Genomic DNA, 21,759 nt, shown 5'->3' with positions numbered 1-21,759 from the left:
TAGCCTATGTTTGAAGAGTGTGAATTTATCGTTTTGCTCTAATAGTTTTGCATCTCAAATTCTATAGAGGGACACAAAGAAAGAGAAACCAGAAAGAGGAGAGGTGCAGTAACTGATGCCTTATTTCAGCCTTATACCATCTATCTGTAAACAGACTAGCGTCAATATTATGTTCGACGTGCCCCGCAGCGAATAAGCGCGCGCTTCTTTTTTTCCCGCCAAATTCCACGCCCATTTTTTGTTCCGTTCTGCCAATTTATTCCCCTCTATACTCACATTTTCCCCCCTTCAACTCCCCCTCCCTCTCTACCATTGTATTTCTACGTCTGATATCGCTATATTGTTCCTGTCAAAGATCTACCTCTCTTTGATATCCTAGTTTATCTTATCTCGTTCTCTTGAAAGAGAAAGACAGGGAGACTGTGTGTGCGTCGGAGTCAGAATTATTCATCTGGTAATGACGATCTGCTAAACGATACAAACGTCAGAGTCATATACGAGTTATCTATCTACGGAATCCCCATCAACTCCTCTTCTTATCCGACTCGATCAATTCCACACGTACACGCCTAGATCAACGAAATCGAATCTGTGCCCGCTTGCTCTTCGAGCGAACGAAATCCAATCAAACAAACTTCGACACCACACAACATGCCCCCCAAGGCCGCAGCCCGCCGAGGTCGAGGCGCTGCCGCAACGGCCACCGCCGCTAGTCGACGAAATGAAGGCACCGAAGGCGCATCCGCTAGTCCTGCGCCGGGATCGGCCGGCGAGACGGGGACGCGATCGAGCGCGACTCCAGGCGCCGCGCGAGCCCCCGTGCAACGGCTGCAAACGCTGAAGAAACGTACCCCCTCGGGCAGCATTGCACCCGCTGCGAAACCGCCTGCCGGTCCGGACGGGGAGCCCGCGAAGCCGACGCTAAAGTATAAGCCGCGGGCGGTGGGCCGACGGAGTAAGGAGGAGCGAGAGGCGATCGAGAAGCTGGAGGCGGAGAGACATCGCGAGCGGTTGGCCGAGGCGGCGGCGATTCAGCGCGGTCGCGCTCAAGACGGATCGCGAGGTCGTGGAGGAGCCGGACGCGGTCGAGGCGGCGCAATGGGCTCGGCCGGACCGCTGGGGTCGGGAACGGGGATGGGCGGTGCGCGCAGAGGACGCGGTGGGTTTGGACGGTTCGGAAATCAGGACTCGAGGCATTCGTCGATGTCGCGGCGGAGTCGGTCCGTCATGGATCTGGGCAGTGGTCACGCCTCTCGGGACGTGTCGTCGGATGAAAGTGACAATGAAGTGAGGGTTAGTATCGATCAGATCAATTTGGAGAGCGACGAGGACGAGCCCGCGCAGACGGAGGATAAGAAGAAGGGCAAAATGGCCGTGAAGAACGCCGACCGGCATGGGGGCGAGAAGGGCTTGCGGCCTATTCGAGTGGAAAGACACGAGCACGAGGAGCGAGTGGTCAGCGTGAATATGGAATCCAGCTCGAGCAAATCGGCCGAGCTGCGGCAGCAGGCGCAAGCGCAGGCCACCCAGGACGATGCTCTGTTCGTGCAAGATGATGACCAGGAAACTACGCAAGAATCGAAAGAGGGTGAGCCTCGTGTGAAACAGGAGCCTACGGATGATGACCAAGCCATGGAAGATGTTGCCGCGCACGACGATACTATCATTACGGACGACGGGCTGCTACCGGTACAGAAGGTGAAGGTGCGCCGGAATCTAGGCTCCCGAGAAACCTCCACTGCCGTCGAGACGCCTCCACCTAAGGATCCCAAGAGTTTACTACGCACCAAAGAGGATATCGAGGAGTTCGATCGCCACGCGCACGATCTCGATATGATGAAGGATCTCCTGTCGCGAGAGGAGAAAGAAGAAAAGGAACCCGCGAGGGAGAAAGAACCAGACACGGAACAGTCCGAGAAGCCGGCGGAAGGAGAATCCGACACCGCGGCTGACGATAAGGAGAAGGACGCCGAAGACAAAGAAGATGAGTCGGACCAGGGCAAGCTGGCGGGCCAACTCTTCCTGATGCAGTTTCCACCCATGACCCCCAATCTAGTTGTCCCCAGCGAGAGTGATGAAAACGCCGAGGGCAGCGCAGATAACGCCCAGCAGGCCGACAACGACGGTACGACTACGAACGGCGGGGTTCGATTTCAAGAACCGACCGTCAAGCACGAAGACGGAGTGGAAGTGCTAGACGGAGCGGACGAGACGACGGCGAGAGAGCCCTCCAAGGTCGTCACGGCGACGGACTGGCAGCTGCCGGCGGGACGTGTGGGGAAGTTGAATGTGCATGCCTCCGGACGGGTTTCGATGAATTGGGGAGGGATCAGCTTCGAACTGGATCGCGCGACGGCGGTGGACTTCCTGCAGGAGGCTCTGATCGTATCCACACCGCCGAATGCCGAGGAGGTTGACGCCGAGGACGACAAGCGAGTGTGGGCGATGGGGCAACTCAGCGGCAAGTTCACGGTGACGCCAGACTGGTCGAAGATGTTGTGAATGATACAAGTGCGACCAACAGAATACAGATAGAGGCGATACTTACACCGTACTGCATCAAGTAGCGAGAATAATGACAGGCTGGGATGTGGGATGATCTGCATCGCATCGACTTCGATCATTCGACGAGACGATTCCTATAATTAGCGTGGCTTGCGAGTACATCATAAGGCTGCCTGCGTCGGAGAAAGGACCCATGCGGGCGTTGTCCGAGTTCCAGCCTGCAAGATAAGAGAATCTTCCACTACTCAGTAGTTACTTGTGTACACAGCGAAGAGTACACCAAGTGTACACTGAGGACAGAGATGACGCTGTCCATCACACCTGCGCAGTTTAGTGTCGCGGCACACCTCGCGATTCCGTCATCGGCGCAATCAAACCGGAAAATGGTTAAAGACTGGCCCTCGCGTGGATGCACTTCCCTTCTCTGACTGGCCGCTCTCGTCCCAGCCAAGCCCTCGATTAGGAAACCCCCCAGGCCGATTGTTCCAGGGGGGACCCCTGCTCCACCGCCTGGGATTGGCCCTGAATCCCTGACAAGCTTCTGCTGGTGGCACGAGACACGGATCGTCTCGCGCTAGTGTCAGCCCAAGCTGACACGGCTGATATTAAACCAATTATATCGCTTATCCCAGACCCACAGTGGGCCGTCCCAAACACTAACCGCAATTAAAATTCCACTAATTTCAATTCCAGGGCCAACGGGGGCCTGTCAGCGTCTGGCCGTTTTTTCCCTCCCTTTTGCTTCGTTTCTTGTTTTTTTATTTTTCCCTTTTCCCTTCCATTTCCTTTTTGTTTCCTCGTGTCTGTCGCCTTGTCCTAATAGAATATTATTGTCGTTATCTTTTTTCTATCTTTATTTCCTCTCTTCTTTCGTCTCTCCTCTCTTCTCTTCTCCCTCCTCTTCCCCACTGCAATTGCAATTCGATCACGACTTCCTTACAGTCCCTCGTTTGGTTGGAACTTGGAAATACCTTCGGTGGAAATACGGCCACATCTCTCCCCCCCCGACTCGCGATCTCGTGTCTCTGAATCAAGCTCGATCAGATAGATAGTCGCCGGTGATCGCTCCGTCGCCCCCAAACGAATCTCTCCGCTGAAAGTGGTTGGTGGAGCTATTCGCTGCGACCGTCTTCCCCCTCTTCCCACTTGTTTCTCATTCGACTCCATAACGACATGAAAGCCTCGCTTCTACTATTATCGCTCGTCCCGACGCTGGGCCTCGCCGTCGAGGCCGACAATCAAATATCTCCCGCCGTCGCTCCGAGCCCCTCGGTGCCAAACACCACTCCGCCCGCCCCGTTGCCAGAAGTTCAAATCGCCTCGCCTCGAGAACATGGAGTCGCGATCCCCTTCGAAGCTCGTCAGCTACATCCCGCCGCGGTCGAGCCCGCCGACGTGACGGTTACCGTTGCCGCAGAGGACCCTCTCCCGACGACAGTTCCCGATCAATGGCCGGAGCCTGCGCGGGGGAATATCGGGCTCAGAGCATTGGTCGCATCGCCGGGCGTGACGAAGTCGCTGCGGGCGCGGAGTGAAGGAACCCTAGGTCAGACGCCGTGGATTGGAATGGCTATCGGGTTGACCTGCACGGCACTTGCTGCCGTGATGCTGGGGTGATCACGACCGGCGAGGACGATTGACCTCGTTGGAACCGTTCTTCATTCGCATTACATTCGAGCATGGTGTCCGCGGTTCGAGACACTTCTCATTGCACACGTCGCATACGTCTATATATTGCGGTTTGGCCCATTTCGTTTGACGTGGAATTTGCATTCGGAGTTTTCACCTTTCATCCTTTCTTCACTTTCATGACGGACCTGGCCATCGAAACTTTCGGTTGTTAGGTCTCTGCTACGAGCGTATTTTGCATCCATTGCGAGCATTTGATCGGAGGCCCTGTCATCTGGAGGATGCTCAGGCGTTCTCTGCTTCTGATACACTTTTTCTTCTTCCCCCTTTTCACCTTTTCCTTTCTTCTTGAGCATCGGCACATCCTGGTTCTCATACCCAACCCGACTGATGTATAGACAGGGTTGGTGACGTTTGGTGTACGTGTACATGATACCTCTTTATTTGTTTCTTTTCTTTGTCTTACCAGAACACGAGCTCTGGTTTGGATTTCTATACTGTTACTATTACTGTGACTACTGTCTTGACTACTGTATCTACTGTCTAGATACTGAGATTTATGCATGATGATCTGAATTCTTTCTTCCTGACTTCTTTGACCTTTCGACTACTTCACACGTACCGCCAATCACCGTGTGCAGAGGCTGTTCTTTGTGCCCCGACGGCTCCATTTGCGGCTTAGTCTGCAGGAAATTCCCCGGATTTGAAGAAATACGAGTTCAGCCTCTTCTTGGTCCGGGACTTTTCTTTATCTTCGTCGCCTTCCATCTTTATCTGCCCCTCTCTTTACCTTTACTTGTTCTTTCATCCCACCGCACTCCCGTCGCATCGAGGCGCCGTCTTCTCCCTTCCCACCTACCAATCTACCTCTTTGCCCAATAGGTAGATATCCATCCCCTTTCAATATCAACATTCGCCTCCGAACCAACCACCACAACCTCCGAGCACTCAAGCGATACTCGCCGATACTCAAGACCAGCCTGTCAGCCACTCTCCCTCAACCAAAGCCACCGAAGAAGTTCAAAACAACCCCTTAGCCCAGAACCAAAAAGAGTCGGCAGCAATAGTTCAAAGTGGGGGGAAATGAAGTCCAAACGTGAAATCATCGCATCCACCAACCTCCCCGACAACATCCCTCCTTATACCCCCATGTCCTCTCTGGGACATGAACTGGGGATTCTGTTCGGGTTCCTGGTCGCTTGCTTTGTCGTTATGGCTGTTTATATTGTTGTTTGGAGGGGTATGTTTACATCTTTTTATCCTTCTTCTCTCTGCCTCTCTCTCCCCATGGACTATGGATATCAATCGGTTTGTTTCATGCCGTGAATCGGTTTAATTCATTTTCACAAGAGACAAATGCTAACATTACATCTAACGCAATGCAAATAGTAATCGAACGCCGCGAAGAACACCTTGAAAAAGTCCGCCGGGAGGAACTAACCGCCAAAGGGATCCATCACGGCCGAGGCGGCGTGCACGAGAAGATGATGGATCGGGACCGTATCGCGCCGTTCGAGAGGGCCGAGTTACCGGGTTATTTTGGTGGGATTGCCACTGCGCCAGGGGTGGTTCTTGGTGGTCGTGCTGGTAGTTCTAGTGGAGCAGTAGCAGGGAGTAGTAGTCGGGTTCATGGTAGTATGAGCGGGAGTCAGTTGGGGCGGAGGTCGGAGAGGGAGATGGAGATGGAAATTTTGAGGATGGCGTCGAGATGAGTTTGGTATTTGGTTTTCAGGTTTGGTTTACTTTATGGAATTTGGAAGTTTAGTCATTGATGATATGATTATGATTATGAGCAGCATACATCTGCTATGTGAATGAATGCGAAATGACTGCATGAACGTTTCTGATATCGTTATTTCTATACCTACACCTATACCTATAGTTATCGGGTATAAATCATCTATATGTGTTCTGCATGCATTTCATTCGCTTCATTTGCCCATCGCAACAAATAGTCGGTCCCCGATATCTCCCAATCCAGGCACGATCATGCCGCGCTCATTGCACTGCTTGTCCACGGCGCCCACCCACAATTCCACGCCTTCCGGCCAGGCCTGGACGGCACGATTCACGCCAGGTTCCGAGCCCAGAACGCCCAACATCACCACCTTCTTAACGCCCCATTCGCGCAGAAGATGAATGGCCGCTTCAGCGGTGGCTCCAGTAGCGATGACCGGGTCCAGAAGCACGGCGATCTCGGCGGCGGCCGTGTTGGTGTCTGACGTCTGACGGTGGAAGGGCAAGTTGTTGTAGTACTCGACGGGCTGCAGGGAGAAACTTTCTCGGAAGAGACCCAGATGATAAATTGGAACAGGGGAAGGGAGGAGATTGTTGATCGCTAATGTGGGGGAAAGAGGGGAGCGGAGAAGCGGTCAGTCAGGGTTGATATGATTGAATGAGAAAATGAAGCTGCAGGATTGATTAAAGACAAAGGCAAAGACAAACACACCCTCGATCATGCCCAAACCTGACCGGAGAATGGGCACCAGTGCCACGTTGGTGGGGTCGATATCTTGGGTTTCATATTCGAGGCCTAACGGGGTTTGATCCTAGAGACACGGATCAGTTGGCTAAAGCTAGACCGAGACAAACCGAGGGGTTTGGTACCGTTCCACGACGGGTGGCTTTCAGACCAGCTGCAAAGGCCTCGACGCCTAAGATAGTAGCAATCTCATTGACGAGATCGCGGGTCTCGCGGGTGGAGGTGAATTTGGAGCGCAACTGCGAGAGCTTGGCCTGGAGACAGGGGTGAGAGGAGACGTGGACGTTGGGAGGCAGCGGCATTGTTCGGTGGATGGATTGGAGATGGATTGATTAATTTGAAGTGGCAGAGAGACAGGAGGAATGAACAAGAAGGAGGGGAAGAAGAGAGGAAGATGAGGGGAAAAGAAAGTGGGAAAGAGGGGAGGTCACCTGCCTGCTTAGTCCTCCTTCCCGATGACTGCTCACATTCTTGTCGTTTTTGTCTTTCTCTCTTCCTTTCTTTTGTCTCTGCACCGTCAATTGGTTTGCATGTCAACACGTCCATCCAACATTCAACTACTGCCTATACATCGCCGGGTCTCAGCCCACTCCAATCTCCATGGATCGATCTCCACCAATCCCGACCCCGACCCACTTGCTACCCACTAACACCGACTGCTAAAGTGCTTGGAAATTGCTAAGTGCAAAACCACCGTCATTACACCCTCTTTTTCTTTTTCTTTTTTGCCTTTCCTTGCCTTCCGTTTGCTCCCAGAAATGTTGACCCGCCATGTCCAATGCCAACGCCATCCTTGACACTGGCGCACCACCTCCAACTACCCAAGATGCGACGCAGCGTCACGTCGACTCTCTTCCTCCCACCAACGATAAGCCTTCCATCGCCCAGCCCCTCGTCAAACATGCCACGCAACTCTACACCCTCTCCTACCTCGTTTTCTTCGCTATCTTCGGCACCTTGGCACGTCTTGGCCTGCAGGCCCTCACCGTCTATCCTGGCGCCCCCGTCGTAACCGGTGTTCTCTGGGCCAATGTGGGTGGATCCTTACTGATGGGCTTCTTTTTGGAAGACAAGAACCTCTTTCGTGAAGAATGGGGTAGCGACGACACCTTCGCCAACCACCCTGGAGACGCGACCGAGCAGGCCAAACGGCACAAATCCGTCAAAAAGACTATCCCTCTGTATATCGGCCTCACCACCGGATTCTGCGGGAGCTTCACCTCCTTCTCCTCGTTCATTCGCGACATCTTCCTCGCGCTCTCCAACGACCTCGCCGACCCTTCCGCGCCCACCATCTCCTCGCGCAATGGCGGGTACAGCTTCATGGCCCTCGTCGCCGTCATCCTGGTCACCGTCGCCCTCAGTCTAGGCGCTCTCATATGCGGCGCGCATCTCGCCCTGGCCCTGGATCCCCTAGTCCCTGCGTTCCCCTTCCGCTTCACCCGCCGACTGTTGGATCCCCTGTTCGTCTGTCTCGGCTGGGGATGTTGGTTGGGCGCCGTCTTCATGGCGATCTGGCCACCCGACCGCCACGATGCCTCGCCAGAAACCTGGCGCGGACAGGCTATTTTCGCCGTCGTCTTTGCGCCCTTGGGCTGTCTGGTACGCTATTACGTTTCCTTGATGTTGAACACTCGTATCCCCGCCTTTCCCCTCGGTACATTCGCCGTCAACATCGGCGGCACCGTCATCCTGGCCATGTGCTTTGACTTGCAGCGCGTCGACGGCCTAGGCACTGCGCTCTCCTCCAGCGCAGCGTCCTCGTCCATCCTCACGAGCTGTCAGGTGCTGGAGGGCGTCATGGACGGGTTCTGTGGCTCCGCCACCACAATCAGTACCTGGGTCGCGGAACTGAATGGACTGGGCCGTCGTCGCCACGCCTATACCTACGGCGTCCTTAGCATTGGCGTCGCGCTTGGATTCTTCGTCATCATCGTAGGGTCTCTGAGATGGGCACTAGGCTTCGTAGAGCCTGTTTGTACATCATGAGCAAGTCGGTCTTTTTTCATAGGAACCAATCACCATATAGAGCAAGATAATGTATAATGTGTAAACTACCGATTTAGCTGGATTAGACTTTACCAGGGCCTACAAACCTACGGTGTACTTGGAAGACCATGTATTATCCCCGCCAAACCAACTTATATTTTGTGCTAGAATTACTTATAGTACAGGGTACTACAACGCAAAGCATGTGCAATCAGGAAAAAAAGTTAAAAAAACGAAGAGCAGATAAACATTACCAACGCGAAGATTTTCAAGAATAAGGTAGAAGATGGACAAGATACCAAAGCAAAAACATCGAAATATGCAGGCAAGAGTAAAACCAAGATCAGAAAACATTGGAGAGGAGTCAAAACAACACAAACCAAAAACGATCGCAAACATAAAAAACGATAAACACAGCGGGGACGGCATAAACACATAAACTCAGAACGGTTCTAAATCACATACATTAAAAGCAGAAGTTCAAAAATGATAATCAAAAAGTGGAGTAGAAACGAGAGACTTGAAAAGAAGTTTGGAGAAGGGAAAAAAGATAAGTATATAAACGGCGAGGTATCAAAATGGTCCGGGGACAAAATCGACAGGCAAATTGACCAAACACGCTGGATGCGTAGAGAAAAGTAGGAGCACTAAGGATTAATAGTGTAGAAATGGATATAAAAAGAAAGCAACAACTCCACCGAGTGCTAAAGTGAAGAACACACAGGACCAGCCGGGTGTCGAGATGTTACCTTGAAGGGGGAACAACCCATAAAAACAAGAAAAGTGACCACACCGGACTCCCGTGAGCTCTTGCAAGATGAAAGACGAGAAGAATCAAGAGAACGCAATGAAAACGAAAAAGGAAACGTCGCAAAAAAAAGTTGAAAAAGGCAGTCAGGCAACACCGGCACGAGGCATTATGCAGCGGTTCAGATCATAAGCTTTCCCGGGTGGGAAAAAGAAAAACACTTTGCCGCCCATGCTCGCTCCTTTGCCCCCAACCACAACCCCGAAAAATCACGAATGTCCCAGGAGTCGAGCTATAAGCTCGGATAGCGAGAGTGAGAATCAAAAAAGTGGCTCAAAGAGACCAAACGAACGGTAATTGTTTCGAAACAGCTGACAAAGCCTAGTAAGCTGTTCCTACACTGGCAAGTGTCTTGGTTGGCATTGGGTGGATAGGTTGATCCTTGGCAACGCGCAGAGAATCTTCGTAGCCAACAAGCGCTTGGGAGTGGAGTTTGAACGACTCGCCCATCAGCTTAGTGATTCTGTGAACACCAGTTAGTTATATGATCATGCTGGTCTCAAGTCGGACGAGAAGAGAGAGAAACTTACCCCCATACTACCACGCCGTCTAGGATGTTACCCCATACACGGGCCACGGTGGAGCTGAGTTTACCAAAAGCATCAACGGCGTCGTCATCAAACAGATTCCGGACCTTGTTGTAGATGGCCACCTCCGCCTCAGTCGCAGGCTCTTCGTCATGTTCCAGGCGATAGAGCCAGAGGCTGAGAATAACCATCAGGTCAAGGCCGCAGAGCGGATGTTCAACACTCCAATTGGTGGCGGATGTCTTGGCAACCCAGTTGATTCCCTGAATAGCGGCAATTTCGATGCATTCAAAGCAGGATTGAATGACCTTGTTCATTTCTTGGGACCGCTTGACTTTTTCGCGAGCGACAGTCATGGCAGCCGCGACCTCGTAGGGCGAGTGGTAGCGCAGAGCCTCTTGTATCGACTTCAGATCAACCTCCAAGCGAGCCCGGGTGTTGCGATAGACAGCCATCGAGTTGAAAATCAAGGGATGGCCGTTCTGAGGAGTGCTGAGGGGCACAACAATGGTTTCGGGCTCGCACACCTCAAGCGAGCTTTCCCACGTCTCCAACGCCAGTCGAAGCTTATATTCGGTAACCACATCCTGGAGGGCCTCAAAACTTCTCTTGTGGTTCCAGACCTGCAAGAACAGGGCGTTGATCAAGACACGGGTCGCAAAGGCACTGTAGCGGGTCTGCTCGCCTTGGAAGAGGCAATCGTGGGCTTCACGAACAGTCAACGAGGTGGACGAAGCCAAGCTGCGGCGCCAGCCCTCGTCATCGGTGACATCGAGATTCCACAGCGACTCAGAGGATGGAAGTTCGAGGTTGTCAAATTCATCGAAGCTCATGGCGGGGGTGTGGTTGAAGGTCAGCGTGAGCATGCCGAAGAAGATGTAGACGGCGTAATAAGTGCGGCGGCATGACTCGTCCTCAATCCACTCTTCTCTGGTAGGCTGGGTTCCCTCGCGAGCTTCGGTGCGGAGCTTCAGCTGATAGCGGTTTCCAGCAACCATGTTGGCGAGCAAGCTCTTGATCGAGCAAGTCCATTCAAGACCCTTGGGATCACCACTCCAGCTTTCGAAAATCATGTTCAGGAGCGAACTCTGCATCGCCCACAATGGGCATTTTCTCGAATCGAAGTTGTCCTTGTGCTGGAGGAATTGAGTGACGAGAACCTTCGATCCAACGTGAAGCATGAATGCGTGCTGTCGCTCAAAGGTGTACAGGGCACCGATAGAGAGAACAGCGAGCAGCAGCGGGGGCGATGTCGCGGTGGGCTTGAAGGACTCTTGGTGCAGGAAGGGCAGGTGATGGTGGTAAAGGTTGAAGTACGTCGACAGGTACTTGTTCAAGGCCGCCGTCGACGGAAGTTGGAAGTGATCGGGAAGCGAGCCGAGGGCATCCGCATTGCGGATCCGTTCCAAGATCATATTGCGCTCAACCTCGTTTGCGACCTGGGGAGACTTGGGAAGAGTGAGGGCCTGGCTAGGACCGGGGGACTTTCTGTAGTTCACGGGGCTGACGGGGCCAGTCATAGAGGGGTACGGGGACAGCGCATTCGGCGTCGAGTTTCCGGACACCGGCAGCGAGTTGACAAGAGAGTTCAGTGAAGGGGCAAGCGCTTCACCCACGGGGCCGTGTCGTTCCATGACCGACGAGACGTGATGCGAGTCTGGGCCATTTTCTTGGGACGCGAAATGCTTCGTGTCAGCAGGGGAGACCAAAGTGTCCCACGGCATTTGGGGAAGAGTTGCGTTGCCTGAAAGGTACGACACGGAAGGTTCTAGCAGGGAACCGCGTCCGGGAGAGAACGAGCGATCGGATTCAGCTCGATCATTGGTTTGACCGGTAGCAGCGGCTGCGGCCTTATGTTGGAAATCTGTCATCAACATGGCTGCAGTTTCAAGATCAACCATACCATCACTGCTTGCTTCAATCTGCTCTAACGTGGCAGGATCGATTGTGACCGAGGGTTTCGACGGGGCAGGTGCAGGGGAGGACTTCTGAACACCACCGCCACGTCGACGTCCTTCAGAAACAAGCGGTATCCCACCATCTTTCGCATGAACAGTACGGTCATGGCGAAGAAGAAGATCTCGACGAACAAAGGTACTCCGGCATTTCAAGCACTTGAATGGTCTCTCCTTCGTATCTGTGACGGAATTCGAGTCAGCAAGGCCCTCTGCGCAAATATACTGAAACCCAGAAAGAATTCTGAAAATGGTGGAAGAAAGAAATAAAATAAATCGCGAGGGAAATGTGTTCAGAATGAAAAGAGGGGAGATAACATAGCGGCGAGGGGAAGAAGAGGGGACATTCGGGCACTTACGCGAACGTTCATGTCGGCTTCGATGTTCACTTCTGCTAAAGGCGCGGTTGCAAAATTGGCACTTGTACTTCTTCTCTGGTACTGATGTCTTCTTTGCCGGCGAGTTGCTGGCCGTGTTCGGTGCACTTGGAGCCATATCTTAGGGAACGGGATAGCGAAAACACAAAACGACCGATTCCTTCTCAGCAAAACAACGGCGAAAATTGCGGTATCGTCCCTTTTGTAAGTTCACACCGGTTCTGGAGACGGGTCGACGACAGAAATTCGGTTTGATGTCTGGTCATTCCTTGCGCGGGGGAGTACTGGTGGAAAAGGATGGTTCCAAGGGAGGGGTGATCCAGCCACAGGCGGACCAAGAGGGGAGAAAACGAGAAGCGAAGTGGCTGATAAACCACTGATAATAATAAAGAATTAAGAGACAGCACCCAAACAAGAAGAAATAAGACAGGAGCGGGTGGTTATGATGTTGAATGATAAGGAAAGAGAGGGAGAGAGGGAGGAGGAGGGGGGGGGGAGAAAGAGAAGAAAAGAAGAGGGGGATGTTGAATGGATGAGGAGAAAAAGAAAGTCGCGAAAGAAGAGGAAGCGGTCGAAGGGGGAGAAGGGGAGCGAGGGGGGGGAAGAGCGGCGAGTGCGAGGGAGGAAACGCGGCAGGTCGTGGGCAGAAGGCGATGGCAGATTCGGGCGATCGCTGGATCGCGACAGTGAGGCGGTCGTGTCCAGTGTCGGTGTTGGCGATTTGGGCGGCGAGAAGCGCAGCAGCAGGGAAGTTGTGGTGAAAGAAAGAGGGGCTGTCGAGGCGGGACTCGCGGAGGGGAAACCAGACGACCTGACCAGCGCACCCGCGTCGCCCACGGCCCACGCACTGGAGCCTCTAATGCCACTCCCGCGTCTCCAGCGACCCCCGCGCGGCCAATGATACGCTGTCTCCGCCATTCTGACTAACGCCCGTCCGGCGCTAAACGGCTTCTGGTTAGTCCACGTCCACCATACGACTAATACGGGCTCCGTACCTGTATGTATAAACAAACCCAGCCCAGCCCACATGGACTTGTCGCTTCTTTAGTTCGTTTTTCTTTTTTCCTTTTATTTCTTTTTTTTTTGGTGCTTTTTGATTTTACTTATTTTTTCAATTTTATTTCCCTTTTCTAAACCCGTCAACCCGGGTCAACCGAGGAGAATCTACACAGAACAGAAGACGTTCGCTCAGAAAATATGGAGGAGAAATCGGTGGTTTGGGATAGTAGCGAGTCTGATAGGCCTGGTCTCTCTTTCTTTTTTCTCTCTTCTTTTCTTTTATTTTTCTTTTCTTTTTTTGGTTTTTGCTTTTTTCCATATTTTCTATCTTCCTTTTCTATAGCACATGTTTCTAACATTCTAGCATCCATCTTATCCACCGGTTAGGTATTCACTTTACCCACAACACACACAGCTTCTCTGTCGACTCATCGAGTATCGAGTCGACGAGTCCCAAAGAACAGAAACAAAAATATCCAACCAATTGGCCTCTCACTTTCGACCCATGAATTCAAAACCCTGGCTGCACATAATACATACTTGCATAGACATTGGGCAGCACCGTCATCTGTCCTGGACCTGGAATTATCTGATTTCTTTCCAATTGATATTATTGCTGCCTCCGAAAGTTCCAAGCGTGACAATCCCTTCCTGAGAAGCATGGCTGTTTCCTGCTAGGGTCCGACTCCGACGGGCAATCGAATCCACCCCGTCAATTTCTCCCTATACTCTATAGATACTAGTTCCTCCATCCCTGTTTAGTGACGGGCCCCCCCTCGCTCGGTTTCTACAGGAGCGACGGTTTAGTCGGAAGAGATAGATTATGATTACGATTCCCATGATTTATGCTGTTGATTACTGTTATTCCAGTGTGGGGGACTCGGTATGAGAGCAACTTCTTCCGGTATGGTATGTAACTCTGTTCGATGGATCGAAGGCCAGGCATGAATTCATTATCCAACGTATCCACTCGAAGTAATCTTCTAACTTCTTACTCGTACATACTCCGGAGCAGACATCCAATATCCATGGACAAAGAAACGGTCACCACCGATCGAAGGTACTTTGGGCGGCATACACCGTAGTCGACACATCCCTATGGTCCATCCCTATCTGACAGCGCAGAACCATCATCTTGGTACGCCGCAGGTGGCTGCGGGGCCCTTCGAGGAAGATCCGATCATCTTCGCTCCTGTCCTTCCTCTGCCAGCTACAGGTACAAAGTAATGGACGACACGCAAAGATCCCATACTCGAGATGGCAATGGAAGTCAGAAGCATGCTCCGCTGAAGGACGGAGAGTAACAGGAAGGTTAGGGATAGGCTACTCAATCACACGCAACTCGAACTTTAGCCCCTCCCTCTCCCTCCAGACAACTCCGAACTTTTTCTTTTTCTTTTTTTTTTCCTTTTTTTTTGGCAATTTCATTTTATTATTCAATTTTTCTCGCCCCTCGTCAGCCCCCCCTTGCCCCTCCAACAAGGATCCGGCAGCATCAAATGCCACGGAAAAGCTAGGTAGGCGACATGATTCGTGAAACCGGCTCCTTTCATTTCCACCGAAGCCTCCGTACATTTTTCATTCCATGCAATCATTCTTTTTATCGATCATTCTTCCCCTGCTGATGCTGATGCTGTTCCTGGTCGGTGGCATTTCCCTTTTCATTATTCAGAAAATAATAATGATATTTGCTGATCTCCCTTTAATTTCGGAAGGGAGGAGAAAGCAGGTGAGCTTAATCATCACTCAGTCTCTCCCCCTCCTTCTTCTCTCTCTCTCTCTCTCTTACCCGCCACCCACTTTTTCTGTTATCAAGCACCGTAACCATGGGCAGTTCCTAACTTTACCCCTCGGTCCCCTCCTTCCCCTCCTTTCTTGACTTGACCTGGTCAACAAGGTCCGTCGGTATTCCTACGTAATTAACCCCAGTTATTTGGGAAACCCGCTCAAGTCGATCGCCTATCATCGCGACGCTTTTCATGCGATCATAATATTTTGTACGAACATGATTGCCTACTACTGGCACTAGTTTCGAAGTCGGTGGATCATCCCATCAAGCTCGACCGTTGTTCCAGACTTTTTGTCAACTTGCCAGTAAGAACGAGAGGGAATCTGAACCCCTCAAGGGAAGGGCGCGGTGGTCTTCTGCTCCCTTGCCAAGTGGGAGTTTCTTAGGTATGCTTGGCCACTACCGCCACCCGTCAGCACGCAGCAATAGGAGATTATTATGGACGATGTGATATCTCGGGGGTTGACAGATCATCACCACCTTTTCTTGGTCAAACCTGGGAGATACATATTATATAGATATTAGAATTGAGATCTGATTGATGCCACCTTTGTCTGTGTTATTTATTTTGTAATTTTTCTTTCTAATCTAATGAGTGGATAAAGGCCAGGTGGGATCCTTGGTCTAGGCTTCCGTGACATCGGGTCAGCTGCCTCTAAAAGTGGACAGTCATCCAACAGACCGTCGGTGACATCAGAGAACAACTCCTCTCGCAACCTCTGCAGTCGTGCTCCGTGTCTTTTCCGTCGACACTCTACACTACAAAACTGGCCTGACGGACAACCCGGCTTAAACCAAACGTCGATGGACAGGGTCCTACCTTCCAGAAAGGGACGTTTCTTCACCAAGACCCGTCGCATCGATGGTTTCATGTAAGACTGCATCATCGTCATCAGCCGACACTACGGAGGACACATACCTACTGTTTTTGGCACTTCTGCATCCAAGTCGAAGATGCGTCAACCTAGCATCAACTACCTGATCCCATCTGCATAAGTGGCATGGGGGTGGGAACTTCCTTATCCCAATTCCCAACTTTCCCTTCCCCTCCGTGGCTAGTCGTGGTTTGGGTTAGATCGCCTGTGGCTGGCTGCAGCCCAGCAATCGTAATCGCGCCTAACCAGCCTCACTCGGAGACGCGCCCTCGTTCCGCGTCCACAAGGGAGGATCCACCTTGAATTCGAATTTCGAAAGATTACAGAGCACACAATACAACCTCCGGTCAGATGAGTGAGTGCTCCGCGTTGGCCATGACGAAATTGGATCTTCTCGTTGGATAAAGTTACCGGCCCTCTTTTCGAGGTTTTTGGACTCCTCTGCGGAACGAGATTTGGAACCAGACCGAGACAACCTGTAAACACTACTGTGAAGTCTTCCGGGAGATTGCAGCGTCAACCCTTTGTCCTACATCAACACAGGGGTTCCTCTGGTCTTGCCAGTTCCCGACATTCAAAGAGACGGACGAAAGACTCCGTAAAATCCCGGCAATCTCAGTGGGGCGTATTGAATGGATCCCGAGAAACCCGTTCAAGGTCAGAGAGTCAGACGCGGTTAGTTACTCGGGGAACGCGCACATGACCTTGAACTGCTGACTACTCCGAGTTACTGAGTACGGAGTACACCGTGTAGGCGTGTACACATCTGAGGATGGATACACCGTACAGCTCGCTAGGAAGATCGTTATCATGATCTCATCGATGCATAGAATCCCACATCTCAACAACCTTGACGCTGCAAATCGCCCGTCCACTTTTCGATTTCCACAAACCCACTCAGCTCTCAGTTGCCGGGGTTGACCCTGCCCCATCGGTCTTCTTGCCCTAAGACGTCAGCCTCCACCGGTCTTGGGAAGTGAGAATTTGAGATGCATGATGATCCAGTTTTCTCACCCACAGTCCCACTTTGCTGCTTTAAGTCCAGCAGTCAACCTGCACTTAACGTACTTTGGCCTCACCGCTTTGGAAACTGCCAGAAGCGAGCGAGCGGTGAGTCGGCGCCCTTACGCTTTTCGGTCATCTTCATCTAAGCCGAACGCGAAGGGATGCCAATCCTCGGCCAGAATGAAAGGGGCGGGGTCCATCGCGTTGTCTGGCCCTTTGCTCTCGGTCTCACGCGTCCAGCCTCTCGAATTATTCTCTCCTCCCTCCCTCCCTTCCGTCCTTCCTTCACTTTTCCTTCCACTAAGATTTCGCCCTAACAGCAGAGGATTTTATTCTTCGATCCACATCCCGACCATGCAGCGGTCCGACCCAGTTAACGTTGAAGGAAGGTACTGTACATGTACGAAAGCCTACGAATTCGACGAGAATTCTCGTTCTATCGAATCATCCATGTATCATAAATGCGGCCGCTCCGAGAGACAATCAATAATAGTCGAAAACCGGTCCCGGCGGGTTCAAGATCTCGAAAATGGAGCGAAGTGAGCACTGATATCCGGACGGTCTTAGGACTATTTCTTTTTTTTCATTCCAGTCTCCGGCGCACGGGGCCAGAGGGGAGGGAATAGTGCAAAATCCTCCGTGCATACCGATCCAACTATTCATGATCGATCATTTCCCGTCCAGTGCTCCTTTTCTCCGTGCGTGTTGGCCCTCTCTATCGGTGATTCGGTGGGTTTCTCCTTGAACCGTGTCTCTCTTTCAACCTACGATTCCATTTTCTTTAATCTAGAATATGGACTTGGATAAATTGCCATGATTGGACTATGCTAGAAAGGGGTAAGGTCCATCACCCCGGAGCAGAAGGAAAAACCTCCAGGTAAAGTTTGGATTTCCCTGCAGCTACCCTTTCCAACGACGCAAGTCGATCTTCGAATGTCCACCCAAAACAGACCAGAGAACAAAAGTCAAAAAACGCAAAGAATGAATCGTGGAATCCCAGCCGAGACCCGATTCAGTGATCCCAAAGTTCCCCACTAGGTACCGTTGCAGGATTCCAGGAACCTCTTCCCCGATGCCCCGGGGCCAACGCTAGTGACCCTCGGCAGCAAGCAACCCGCCTTGGCTGCCGTCCCATCGTCCCGACAACTTTGAAAACTCCATTCTGGCCTTCCGGGTTAGGTATCCGTAGGAAGAGGTAGTGCAATCCTGAGATCGCGAGACGGTCAACAATTTCGAGTCGGTGAAGGGTCGACCAGGTTCTGGTCTCTCCGACGGTGATGTTGAGTCCTTGACCGCTTCGATTTTTCGAGCCCATTTTAACACATGGCATTGAGGATTGGGAATTTTGGGCACCCTGCTTCCGTATCCACTGATTTAGGGCTATGGATTCTGGATAATGGAATCCGAATCCGAAGCCGAATTACGAGTTATCATCTTACACCGTAGGATTCTTTGTGATAATTTTTCATTTTTGTTTTGGTTCCCACCTCGTCAAAGAAGCAGGATAGAACGAAAGAATCCACAATTGATCGATTGCGGATACTGTCTTTAGTCGGTTTTCTCTCTTATCATTTTTTCCTTCCCGCTTTCTTTTTTTTCTTTTTTTTTTTTTTTTTTTTTTTTTTTCCTTTTCATTTGTTTCATTGTGGGACAAAATTTCGGTCTTTCGTGTCCAATATTGAATCGTGACGAGGCTTGTGCGTGGCTTTCGCTAAAGCGATTTCAAACCTAAGCGCTTGTGGATGTTTTATTTGTTTGTCTTCTTGGTCTCGTATGTACTGTATTGATCTCGCGTACCTAGGTGTAGTTAGTCCTCCATTATAGTTGTACTGTAGATAGAGAGTGTGAAACAGACTCGATAGTTAATGCATCACATAACTATTTACACTGAAACTGGCAGCAGCACGAACCATGGAATCTACCCGTCCCGGCTCCCAATGAACGGTGAACTTGATACACTTCCATCCAGTCCGGATGCGTTCGTTCCATGGTTCAGTCCCGCCTGTCAGTCAGAACTCATGTTTGTTTGTTTGCTACTCCGTACTGCAGGTGGTTTGTTGGATGTTTATTTTTGGTGTTGTGTTGTGTTACCGTAGGTGTTGGATTTGTTTTGTTTCTTGGTTCGTTTCTACACTGTATACTACTAGGTGTTTACTGTAGGTTTATATGTTTTACGCTGGATAGAGGTGTGTCTATACATTTTGTGTGGAGTATACCGATAGCAATATATTATTATTGATAGACTTGAATCTCAATCTCTCCATTGTCCCCGCTATCAACTTATCAGAACTGATCGTGAATATAGATAAAAGATAGGACTGTACTCCGTACCTACTGTAGTGTTCAAATAGCTAGACTATGGTATAACTAAACCCTGACACTATCTATTAATAACCCAGTCCAAATGACAACCACATACATAACCATCCCGGAACGCAATCGACCAGAAACAATCTCAACCGGAAGACACGGAGTACCGTAAGTAACTACAGAGTAGGACCCTGAGAAGAATACGTAGGTATGACTGACAAGAAAAGAAAAAAAAAAGCAACGACGATTGCGAATAAAGACAAAGCAAACAGCGTCCCGAGAGGACTCTACTCTACTACAGCACATCCATGGATATATATACTCCGTACTACAGTATGCATGAGGAGTACACGCCGGGCCCAGTTGCACTGCAATTCCCATCTAGATTCCGGAATCTAGCGATCAATTCGGGCGTACAGACTACAGAGCACAACATACCCTACCCTACCCTAGTCTACCTATCTATCCATCCAGAGGGTTCCGATCAGAGGATCCCGTATCCGTAGAATTGAATACTGACAGATACTTCCCTGACACTGCATACCCAACCAGTTGGTTAAGGAATCGGACCGCGAATCAAGATGGTTCCTCCGTTGTCTTCTGCAATGGACTCCGTACTTAGGGAATAGACAGAGTACCTATGTCCTGGTCGAGAAACCTTCTCGAAGGATGAAAAGAAAACTAGTCCGAACCTGCGACGTCCGCGCAAGTGAACCGTCCCAAGCTGTGAACCAACCGTTGTTTTCTCTACCAGGCCGGAGGGCCACGGAAGGGAATTTAGAAATCAGAAATCAGAAAAAGAAAAGGCACGGCAGACGGATCGAATTTAGAAAAAAAAAAAAAAAGAAACACACGAAAAACCGGAGCCTAGAAGGTCTAGAAAACCTAAAATCTTAGAGAAGGGGGAAACAAAAAGGGGCAGCTGGAAAGTGAAAACCGGAGATGAGCGTTTCTGACTTCAGCCGTCCGTTCAGGATTTCAGCGTTGCCCAAAGCGAACCAGATAAAAAAGGGGGAGGGGCAGGCTGCAGTCTTTTTTTCGTATGTTCCAGACTTCCATTTCTTACTTTACTATAGTTAGACAGAGACGATGTTAAGTTGACTAGAGAGAAATATTCAGTTCTTCCTTCCAAGAGACTCGTCGCTTTCTGTCTCGTCCTACCCACAAAGACGGGATGGGAGGATCGTCCCTTGGGACCACCCGAGGGGCTGGTCCGATTTGTTTCTCTTTCTTCTTCCTTTCCGAGAGAGGGATGAGGTATCGTTTTCCTCGCCGGTCGTCATTCCTATTATTAATTTATCGTCTTGGGAGATGTCTGCGAATTGTCCATTGAGAGTCGCTCATGGCACCGCCCTTGTCCTGGTTGGATTTCCTTGTTTGATGGTTCTCTCTCAGACTTGGAAATCAGACTGCAGTGGATTGGCTGTTTCCCCTTGAACTGACTACCTCGTACTGTAAATATCCCCCTTTAATGAGACAGCGACAGACATACTACTGTGTACACTGCAGATTTACAGTAGTTACTCCGTACTTGCAGAGGGATGAACTATCAGTATGAGTTATTGCGATAAGCATGCAATTGTAGACAGCATCTGTGAGGGGCTCCGCTCCCCCTCTCTCTTGCACTTGTTTAATTTTAAATCACTTTAGTCAACTTATGCTGGTTCATTATCTTATATAATCTCTCCTTACTGATTGCCCCTCTCGTGGATGGAGGGGTGTCGGGTCTATTCAATTATTATCGATTATCGCATGCTGGGTAATCCCGATGTAAGGAGCTGGGGTCACTTGCCTGTTCCTGGTCGCATTGGAGGGGGGGAGGGGGGGGGGTTGTTCACCGTGTTCTTTCGATTTGCTGTTTGGAGGGGTGAACGTACAATTCCTGTCTTTGAGTAACTGGTTGGTGTTGAATTGACTATGGCTGTTCTGTATGTTGTCGTAGTTGAGATATTTGGTAGGGTATGGGATCTTGTATATGTCCTTGTCTTTTTTTTGTGGTTTCTGCTTTCTGCAATAGATGCTAGTTAATAGGAAGATGCTATGTTTCTTCCACTTTCGTTTGGTTGCAAAGTTGCAGGCAGGATATGCTTGGTCTTTGTTCCTCGCGAATGGCTACACTGAGTATGGTTCAAGTACCCCAATATCAACCGACTCGGGGATAGAGATGTTACTAGCTTTCGTTTAACCGACCTGCTCACGACTGTTAGACAAGCTCTCCACGTTGAGGACTCTAAGAGCCTGCTAGAGAGATAGGGAGACATATTTGTGCGATATTTCCTGACGGGACTGGTCTGCCCAGCTTAAGAGATGGCCATGTACTCGACAAGATAGCCTTGTGATAAAACTAAGTGATCGGTTGAGTACTATCAAATCTCTCAATGACCTGTTTATTTCATTACTCGTGCCAATGACAGTTGAATAATTCATCTCAGTGACCGTCGAGTCATTTAAGATGTATAGTTATATAGTATAGTAGCAGGATGCGTGCCCTTCCGACTAGCCCTAAATC

At 50.6% G+C, this 21,759-nt stretch overlaps 6 protein-coding genes across 6 annotated transcripts; 4 read left to right on the top strand and 2 right to left on the bottom strand.

Annotated features, from left to right (window-relative positions):
• Positions 1 to 1,227: 1,227 nt before the first annotated feature.
• LDX57_007227 (putative DNA-directed RNA polymerase III RPC4) lies at positions 1,228 to 2,502 on the top strand (the record flags this gene model as incomplete). The annotated part of the gene is made up of 1 exon (XM_046088947.1): positions 1,228 to 2,502. The coding sequence occupies one exon, from the start codon at positions 1,228 to 1,230 to the stop codon at positions 2,500 to 2,502; it is 1,275 nt and encodes a 424-aa protein (XP_045944917.1).
• A 1,176-nt stretch (positions 2,503 to 3,678) lies between these two features.
• Positions 3,679 to 4,122, top strand: LDX57_007226 (uncharacterized protein; the record flags this gene model as incomplete). The annotated part of the gene is made up of 1 exon (XM_046088946.1): positions 3,679 to 4,122. One exon carries the CDS (start codon positions 3,679 to 3,681, stop codon positions 4,120 to 4,122), a length of 444 nt encoding a protein of 147 aa, XP_045944916.1.
• Positions 4,123 to 5,217: 1,095 nt separating this feature from the next.
• Positions 5,218 to 5,846, top strand: LDX57_007225 (uncharacterized protein; the record flags this gene model as incomplete). The annotated part of the gene is made up of 2 exons (XM_046088945.1): positions 5,218 to 5,374; positions 5,524 to 5,846. The coding sequence occupies 2 exons, from the start codon at positions 5,218 to 5,220 to the stop codon at positions 5,844 to 5,846; spliced, it is 480 nt and encodes a 159-aa protein (XP_045944915.1).
• A 219-nt stretch (positions 5,847 to 6,065) lies between these two features.
• LDX57_007224 (uracil phosphoribosyltransferase) lies at positions 6,066 to 6,918 on the bottom strand (the record flags this gene model as incomplete). The annotated part of the gene is made up of 3 exons (XM_046088944.1): positions 6,066 to 6,472; positions 6,584 to 6,683; positions 6,742 to 6,918. The coding sequence occupies 3 exons, from the start codon at positions 6,916 to 6,918 to the stop codon at positions 6,066 to 6,068; spliced, it is 684 nt and encodes a 227-aa protein (XP_045944914.1).
• A 469-nt stretch (positions 6,919 to 7,387) lies between these two features.
• LDX57_007223 (FluC/FEX family fluoride channel) lies at positions 7,388 to 8,605 on the top strand (the record flags this gene model as incomplete). Its single annotated transcript, XM_046088943.1, has 1 exon — positions 7,388 to 8,605. The coding sequence occupies one exon, from the start codon at positions 7,388 to 7,390 to the stop codon at positions 8,603 to 8,605; it is 1,218 nt and encodes a 405-aa protein (XP_045944913.1).
• Positions 8,606 to 9,734: 1,129 nt separating this feature from the next.
• On the bottom strand, positions 9,735 to 12,390 carry LDX57_007222 (C2H2-type zinc finger protein; the record flags this gene model as incomplete). The annotated part of the gene is made up of 3 exons (XM_046088942.1): positions 9,735 to 9,876; positions 9,944 to 12,077; positions 12,255 to 12,390. The coding sequence occupies 3 exons, from the start codon at positions 12,388 to 12,390 to the stop codon at positions 9,735 to 9,737; spliced, it is 2,412 nt and encodes an 803-aa protein (XP_045944912.1).
• Between the last annotated feature and the right edge of the window lie 9,369 nt (positions 12,391 to 21,759).

This window comes from Aspergillus melleus (genome assembly GCF_016097325.1).
Source record: "Aspergillus melleus strain CBS 546.65 chromosome Unknown contig4, whole genome shotgun sequence".
NCBI lineage: Eukaryota > Fungi > Ascomycota > Eurotiomycetes > Eurotiales > Aspergillaceae > Aspergillus > Aspergillus melleus.
Note: the sequence above shows the minus strand (reverse complement) of the source record. Positions and strands in the feature narration are given on the sequence as shown.